The 9,394-nt window shown below is 38.7% G+C and overlaps 1 protein-coding gene across 1 annotated transcript; it reads left to right on the plus strand.

Moving 5' to 3' along the window:
* Positions 1 to 263: 263 nt before the first annotated feature.
* Positions 264 to 8,605, plus strand: LOC142088623 (sulfotransferase 6B1-like). Its single transcript, XM_075164148.1, has 6 exons — positions 264 to 408; positions 1,212 to 1,396; positions 1,992 to 2,118; positions 4,579 to 4,673; positions 5,716 to 5,902; positions 7,784 to 8,605. Exons 1-6 carry the CDS (start codon positions 264 to 266, stop codon positions 7,900 to 7,902), a joined length of 858 nt encoding a protein of 285 aa, XP_075020249.1. The 3' UTR covers positions 7,903 to 8,605.
* Positions 8,606 to 9,394: the final 789 nt, after the last annotated feature.

Genomic DNA, 9,394 nt, shown 5'->3' on the forward strand with positions numbered 1-9,394 from the left:
CTAATAAATGACAAATGACATGCATTTTCCATGACTCTGCATTTCAGTCATTTATCAAGTTATCTCTAATAGTTCAGTTGCCTTTGTCAATTACCTGGAAAAATCAATATCCGATAGGACTCCATGGTGTGTAGCAAAGTATATAAGCATATATTGCTTCGTGTCAATTTGTCACTTCAAACCATCTGACTGAGAAGTGACTCTTAAATCCTCTTGTCATTTCACTGTTATCTGATTTGCAGGAATCCAGGACTTAAGCAACCATGTCCAACACCAGTGAGGCAGAACTCATTCACATGTTTAAGGGGATTCTCTTTACCGCTAGGTCTTCTCCAGAACTTTTAAAATCCTTGGATACTTTTGATGCTAGAGAAGATGATGTCCTTTTGGTTTCCTATCCCAAATCTGGTAAGTTCTACTTTTAGATGTTAATTGCAAGTCTCGATTGTTTGTTTCATGTTCTCTGCTTAAACTACTTGGGAAATGTCTGTGTACAAGAAACAGGGAAGGATGTTTTAGTATGTGAATATATTATTTTGTCAGTAAGTGTTCAAATGACTAAAAAATATGGGTCATTTATCTAAATTTTGATTCTTTAATTGAAAATAATCTCAGGTGTTTTCGTATTGGAAAGCAAATAAATATTTATTTCTTGTAAGCAAAATTTGTACTTGAAGGATTTTCCTGAGGACTTTCTACATTCAATTATGAGCAAGTCAAGAGTTATATTAAATTATTTGTATGGCTCTTGGCTGTAGATTTATTCATTTCTTATTCCCTCTCCCCTGCCTTACTTGCACACAGAAGCACACACCAAGAAGCTCAATCAGTACTACCCAAATATACAGACTCGAGTTACTACAACATAAAAAACCCCAGGTTCTTCTAAAATTAATGATAAAAATAATATAACCACCCCTCAACTGACAAGCAGTTTGTCTCATGAGAGTGTTTTGGTACCGGTATTAACAATTCTCACAGAGTTACTCTGTACTTCAACTACAGCCCTAATTTTTCCAGTATTTATACATTTGGAGCCAACGGGATTATTCAGTTGTGTAAAGTTTCTTGACTCTGAGGGATTAGAAGTATCACTTGCGCACTAGCAAGCTGTTTCCATATGCAAAAAAACGCATGTTCCACATATTTTATCAGTAACAAATCTTCCTTCTTTTCTTTTTTTTTTTCTCCTTAAAATTACTTTTCTGCAGGCACTCACTGGCTTGCAGGAGTTATAACAAAGCTTTACAATGCTCAAGTTACACTAACATCTCCCATTGAATTTGGAGACATATCCAAACTGGAGGAACTGAATAAACTCTCATCGAAGAGAATCATCCCAACGCACCTAGACTACAACATGTTACCTCCAAATTTTAAGAATAAAAAATGCAAGGTAAGGCAAAAAGATATAAAAGCAGTAAGATATGTTAAGTGTCTGTTAGGAATTTATTTTGTCTTGTTGATCCTTAATAATTTCTAAATGATTTACAGTTTCCAGAAGTGGTTTGCAGTGAATTTTGGAGATACAACTGACCAGCAGTCAAAGGCAGCATGAGCAGAGACTTGGGCTAGGGACTGGGTTCTGCTCCTGCCCCACTACTCCCATGGGGTTATTTGAATGAAAAGCCAAAATTTATGTTTTGCAGCTGTCCTGTGAATGTTAATTAGTAAATGGTTTCATATGTTAGATTTATGAGATAGTATACTGACTCATGAGTTAAAATGAACACTCATAGAACATAAACAGTACCCAGCTGCAGGAAACACACATCTGTCCACACGGAATTATTTACTAACCACTACTGACTTCTGCCTAAGCAGGGACAAATGCATTTCTATCTTAATGGCATGGTCACCGATGGAGGAATCCTAAAGGAAAGGGTTTTGACGCTGCAAACTGCCTGTGAAAATGCTACATTTATGCACAGAGCTCCTCTAAAATAAAGGAAGAATATCACCATTAATAACCATATCATCTTCATTTACAGATGATCTACATCAGCAGAAATCCAAAAGATACCGCCGTTTCCATGTATCATTACTACAGAGATAATCCAAACCTTCCTACTATTGACACCTGGACTGCTTTCTTTGACTTGTTCTTAAAAGGAGATGGTAAGGATAAATATTATGTTTTCTCCTTGCAGTTTACATTAGCTTCTTATGCACAGAAAGAGTTAAGAAACATGAACTGTGTGAAAACTCCTTATTGCACTCGTATTCATATGGCTTTAGTTGGGGTTTTTCTTCAGGACAAATTCTAATGCCAAACTAAACAAGAGCAAATAATAGGATGCTATCTTCAGCCCTGCAAGGAGACATTTTGATAAGCGGCTGCATTATTTCAGTACAACAGCCCTTTGCAGGTTTTTGCTGTTCTTTGACATAGCTGTTAAAAAACATTCTCACAGACAAGCTACTGATTTCATTTCTTCCCACAAACACTCTGAAACCCCTGACAATTTGTTGATTCTGATGTGGATTTGCTTGTGTTAAAATATTTCCGTCCTTGTCTTGCGAGCCACAATAACAGACTGCTTCCTACCAAGAACTGATGTTTAAATTTTGATAGAGGAGGTATGTGTATACAGCTCCTCCCAAGCAGGCGTAAGGGCAGCTGGGCTCACCGCAGGCAGCTCCTGTCCTTGGTGAGCAGGCCAGCGGGGCCGGCGCTCTTTTGGAGGGTGCTCAGCCAGCTCTGTGTGGCTCCCTGCCATGCTGAAGTGCAGGCAATGGGGAGACCATGCCCAGGCTGCACTGAGAGCTATGCTTGCAGGCATCGTGTCCTCTCCCATCTTAAAGACAGCCTTGGGTGGCCCTTCAAAGGGAGTCTAGATGCTTTCATAAAGCCCTCCTGCACGCGCTCTGCCTGATGCGTTGGCTTAGCAGCAGGGTCCAAAGACTAAGGACAAGAGTGAGATTTTTATGAGTGGCAGTGCTGGCATGGAAGCTCACAACAGGGCCATGTTCCAGTTAGCCACTCCCATTTTTAGTGTTTTATTACTCCTTTGAGGACACGTGTTCCTGCTATACAACCATAAGCGACGATAACAGCAACAATGATAGATCAGCTTGAAAACTTTAAAAGAAAATTGCCATTGCAGTCATCATGGGCTTACATGAAAGATCCAGAAGTCAATTTGTCTACTGGCTTGTGTGGGCTTTGGCTCAGCTCTTGTGTTCCTAGTTCAGAGCAGCCCTAAGGCATGTGCTTCAGTGATTTGCAGGATCTTGGCTTGTTAGTATCAACTCTGAACATACAATGGTGAAAAAAAGAGGAGAGGATTATATCAAATTTTAAAAATATTTCCCATTTATCTGTAAATTAGTCACCACCTTCTATTTTCTGTGTGCTTATGCATGGCATAAAAAGATAACTAAGTTGATTACAATAGAAATTTATGTAAGAGGTGATAGCGAGAGAGAGTTTGTCATTTTTGCTCTTAATAGAAACATATGAAGGCTGTGCTGCTTGATTCAGATCCTGTAGTACTCTTGCAGAGTTAATCTCAGTTCAGAACAAGGGTGAGGACACACAGAGACAACTGAGATGCTGTCCCTCCAGGCTCCGAGACTGTATGCTGTACCCCTGAAGTCAACAGGGCTATTCTGTGCTATTGTTGGCCACATCTCCAGTGTGGTTGACCAGGAGAGGAGGGTTTCATTGCACTCTGTGGAGCACACATGCCTTGCAGTTAGACAGTGCTTTATGTGCAGGAGGCGGCTATAGACTGGAGCATTCAGCAAAATACTTAATTACATCTCAAGGTTTGCAACCAAAATGATGCCCATTACAATGTTATACTTTTATGGTAGCAGTTATAAAGCAAAGTCACAGTTCTGGAGAATGCTGGCTGCGATTGCTCTGTCCAAGCCTCTTCTCATCGCCCTACAGTAGTCTTTCAACTCGTCTTTCAATGCAGTCCATCTTGTGCATCAACCAGAAGGGTCAGAATTTTGTTTTTTAAAAGAAAGCTGAAATTTAGCTCTCCTCCCATGGTTCAGCATTTAGACAAAACAAGTACTATGAGTCGACTATAAAACCATAAGCTAGCTATGTCGTTGGCTGAATGATGTATTTGGATGACAAATTGTTTACATAATTCTTCTTTGACTTTTAAAAATAATACGGATTTCTCCTCTGCTGGACAAAATAGAGCTAACAATAGCGTGCTCCATTTCACAGACTCGTTATTTCATTTCCTAGTGAAGTGATCGTATTTCTAGCTGTGACCACAGACATGCAGTCATTTGCTGAGATGCTCAGACCTTGTTAGGCCAGTACATTTTCCTTCATTACTGGCCCTTCCTTAGATTTGGAGCCTGTTTCCACTACAGAATTATATCTCAGAATAGTATCTGCATCTCTGATACAAAACCAAATTCCAACAAGAATGGTAACCTCTTTGGATTGTAAGTTTGAGTCACTTCACAAAAAGAACTAAATCTGTTTTAGAGGAATAAATGGTACACACTAAGAAGGAGGAGATCATTCCCCTAAATGTGCGAGGTGCAGTCAGAGTTATTTATGAATAAAGTTTACATGAATCTCTTTTACACGGGTTTTCTTTTCAGTTGTCTGTGGATCTTGGTTTGATCATTTCCTAAGTTGGGAAGAACATGAAAATGACAAAAACATCCTGTTTTTGTTCTATGAAGACATGAAGAAGGTAAATGTGCTTTCTGCTCTTATTTCAGAATGCATTACTTGTAAATTAACATCATTAAAGTGTCAAAGAGCAAATTATAATGAAAAACGAGAAAGAAGAAAAACGTGAATGTATGTGTTTGGGCATATTTTATATTTGCATAGAACTTTATATTAGTGAACTAATTCTGACTGCACAAGTTATATAAATATCAAATCCCATGAGAGCTGCATTTCATAGATGTAGGAGTGGGACACATATTACATGATTTTCCCCAGGCTACAAGAAGAATTTTAAGTTCCTCATTCTTGGCCCTATGGAAAGACCAACCAAGGACATCTGTTGAGGGCCACACATTAACCTGCTATGTCTGACATTTCAGGTGGAATTTTCAAAAAGTCATGTAAGACAACAGAACTACTCATGGTCAGTGGGACTTGTGCTCCCAATAAACAAGAAAATTAGAGGTTGGAGGGTGTAGGAAAAAAATTTTCATGAAAGGCAATTATTACGCAGAAACTGCTTTGCTATTCTTAAAAAACAGTCAAATACCAACATACCTTTGCTTTCAGAGAATGAATTTTTGGGTGAATAGAAAACACTTTCTAGTGTTTCCATTAAAATAGTTTTGTTCGTTTTTTGGGAAAATAGGAATATAAACAAGCCATTTTGGATCTTGAGTCACTTGTTGGATCTCTAGATATAACACCTCCAATGAAATAAGCTACTTGCACAGAAGCTGAGCTTTGAGTATTTCGCTATTCCCGGTGAAATAATTCTGAGAGACAGGAGAACACTTTGCCTGAACTGGGAGTAAAATTGCAATGTCACTGTATTTGGTATCACATACTCAGCATTTACTTGTTTCTCTGCATATGGGTAAAAGGGGAATCAGGTTTACTGCACCTGTCATCTACACAGGCCAACGACATGTTTAGCTTTGCTTGAAAGCAAATAAATGTGTGATAAACTTGGTATGTAATAAAAGGGATCATTTTCATATCAACTAGAAGTCTGATAATCAGCTCAGAAATATAAAAGCTTTATTTTTCTTGTACCTCAGGATCTCCCTAAGATTGTAAAGGAAATTAGTCTGTTCCTGTGTTTAAATGTCAGTGATAATGATATCCAAGACATCTGCAAGAAGTCCTCGTTCTCACAGATGAAAAGCGACACAGAAAAGGAAAACAGCGATCCCAGTCACACCGTTTGTGCACTGACGTCCAACAGGAAGCTGATTTTCCGAAAAGGTAAGTTCCCTGGGCTGGGCTTGACACAGCAGAAGGAGTGGGAATCCAGCCAGAGGCTGCAGTCCAGGTCTTTCCCAGACTGTAGTGACGCTTGGGTCAGCCCTGGGAAGCAGTGACAGGATTCTTCAATTTGAAGCCATCTTAAAAATCACTTTCTTTCTAAGTTCTCTGGTTGCAAATGTAGGCTTATACTAGAGAAGCACAGAGGAGTCTGAACAGCAGTCTGACTACTATTGCTCTCTGTGAGCTTTTCAGCTAAAAGGAAAGGTTCATGAAGCATTACTCTCTATCTGTCTTTTTCTATCTAAAAGTTGACCACCTCAGTCTTTTACAACATGTAAAAGACCCTGATATCGCCTGCGAAGGTCACTTAGTTTACTAGAATGCGAAAGAGCAAGACACATTCCTTGTTAGAGAGACTGCTTGTAGCCTTTATCTTCCTTACCACCTCTTATCTTATTGAAATGTTCCTGAAAAAGGAATATGCTGACAATGACAACAATGGAGGAATGGATGACTCAGTCACCTGATGGCCTCATAGGTAGCTTTCAGACCTTGGCCGAGCTGGAATCCGTGGTAAAATCTTCAACAGTGCTTAGCGCAGATGCGACTTAAAAATACATGCAGGAGCTGTTTCTTGCTACTGACGTTTCAGAAGCTTGCTCAGATTTGGATAATAAGTCAGTCAAAACCATCATGTTTAGATGGATTTTGATTATTTTTGCTTAGTTAATTTTTGAACAATAATTGACAGTGTAAAACTAAGAGTTGTTTCAATTAAGAAAAACTTGTTTTCATTTATAATTAGGGAAATGGTACATTTTGCTAATTCAGAATGTTTTTACCAATAAGCTGAAGCAAATGCCGAAATACAATCTGTCAGTAAAAAGCAAACAAACAAACAAAAAGCTCAGATACACTTTTCTAAGTCAGTGAACTTTAACAAAGCTAAGTTGAAAAATTTGAAAAATCCCAACAGTTTCACTTCCAAGTAGTTCCTATGCAATTCCCAGGGGTTTAACCAGTTTCAGCCAGTTTATGGAAGATTTATACAGATATATTATTCTTCAGGCTCTTTTTTCTTGTCCTTGCTGTCCGGAATGCTGTTTTAGTCAGCAGTTTTGGGATGCAGCATCTTTAGATGATGCACATGAGGGAAGACTGTAAGCTTTGTCTCATTAAAATATGTCGGTTTAAAAAACAATTTCCAATTTACTCAAACTGGGTAACAGTTGAAACACTTTACTGAACACGAGTGTGCATGGTCACCCAGAAGTAGTTAACTGCCCACTTAAGCAGTGGGACATCTCATCTGTAGAAAGCCCTAGAGATTAGGAGTGGGTGTGAGGGTGGGATTCATCTATCAGGTCATTCTGGGCTCCTTTTTTGGGAGTCATCTTTAGTCAATGGAGACATGTGGCTGCTTTTGGGGCACCGTTCATTTGATGAGTTTTAGGTGTTGACTAGGATGAGATGGGTTTCAGCCAGGAGGTAACCATTTTCCTCTACTAGCTGTGGAGACCATTAACTGCATACATCGAAGGTGTGGCAAGATGCCTCTCTGCTGAGATGACCAAGAGCTCTAATTCCATCTAGGAAACCTGCTGCTCTTCATGTACCACTTAGCGTTGTTGGCACTAAACAAGTCTGAGCCTGAGGATTTAACACCCTTTATGGACGATGATCCAGCTGCTTCCATCAGAGTCTCACCAGGCCAATAAAACAATTACTCATGATCATGACATACCGCAGAGACTATGGTTAATAATGTATTAATAATTCATGCCAGCTACAACATTAACAAACTAGGCTGCCTTTAAATCACTTTCTGCACTATAAATCATTAGCCTCACTGTTCTTTTTTTGTTCCTGCTCTCCTAGGTGCTGTCGGTGATTGGAAGAACCATTTCACTCCAAAACAGAATCGAAAGTTTGAGGAGATATTTAATGAGAAAATGAAACTCAGCAAAATGGCAAAAAGTCTCACTTATGAATTTTGACTCCGTGCGAAGAACAATACCCAATTATCAACAAACACAGATAGAGCAATTGGTGGGAAATTCTAAATGGGGGATCCTATTCAGTTTATAACCCTCTCAATAGAAAGGATTGTAAATATGAGATTTTGAGGACAGGAAAATTCTGACACAATGCCAGAGCTGAACTCGGTTTTCAGCAGGCAGATGTATATAGTTTTACAGAGTCAGGTGTCAGACTGATTTTTCTACAACCAAATCTACTTTATTATTTATTTATTTTTTGCTCTAGAGGAATACGAATGGACTTCTTAGATCTGATTTAGGAATTTTACTTAAGATGTTAAGATAAAAACAAAAAACAAACTCGTAAGAATCAGAACATAAAAAAAGTCTAAAAACACATCATAAGAAAATGACAAAATATTTGACCCTGGACTCGCTCCCTCCCTGATCTATCGTGATTTGGAAAGTGTCTATCTTATCAGACTTTGTTATTGATACTGAAGTTGAAAACTGCAGCTGTGTATTTGAAGATCTGGAGTGAAGTTCGTTTATAAAATGTTTTGTTTGTTTTTTTTTTTTTACAATATGTAGTTCTTTGATGTAACTTATTTCTGGATTATGTACTGTATAGTGTTTGTGTTTTAAATGCAACTGATATAAATCCGTGTAAATTTCTGCATCATATGTTGGAGAACTATAAACGTGGTTTTTTTCCATTTGACTTTCTTCTTGCAAAATATTTGTTTCCAGTGTTTTGATGAGAATCATTTTACTTCACGGTCCTTGTGCAATAGAACTCAGCAGTTCCACTGTGGCAAACAAATTGCTACTCAGAGACAGTTTAATCTGAACACAACTTATTTATTTACCTTGCCCTGATAAGACAGATTTTCCAAGAATCAGCTGTCTGTGTTCACATCCAAGGGACTGTTCTAGGAACTCAGTGAAGATTTTTCTTCTGATTTATTCTGTGATGCGTTTTCTGTCCTCACCCTCAATTTGCTTTGCAGGTTGGCTTTAAGGACTCTTCTCTCCAAACTAGTTCTCCCCAACAATATAATTCCAAGGCATCAGCAGGCAGAAAAAAATGTATGAAAAGCTGTTCAAAAAGAAACTCATGCAGACAAGCATGATTACTCTGCTTTGACTCCTGTGTGCTCCTGAAGGCACACATCTGTAAGGCAAGCTCATCCTCTAGGTTTCTGAAAAGCTGAGGTATGGCCTTATTTACAGGGACCACTAATGCTCTCTCTAGCCACACATTTCACTCTTGCCACACAGCCCTTCCATTTCATACCTTGCTTGTGCAAGCTGACATCAATACCCACCGATTTTGCATCTGCACAAATGATACAGAAGTTACGTGCTGAAGAGATCAGTGAGGGAAAAGCCTGTTCAATAGCAGTCCCTTGCCATTTACCAATTCAACACAATTTCAGGGAAATGCTGCCCTGAACACTGTTTTATGCAAATAACCCATTTGGAAACCAGAAGTATGTTTGTGTTGCAT

Source organism: Calonectris borealis, chromosome 1, assembly GCF_964195595.1.
Source record: "Calonectris borealis chromosome 1, bCalBor7.hap1.2, whole genome shotgun sequence".
Lineage (NCBI taxonomy): Eukaryota > Metazoa > Chordata > Aves > Procellariiformes > Procellariidae > Calonectris > Calonectris borealis.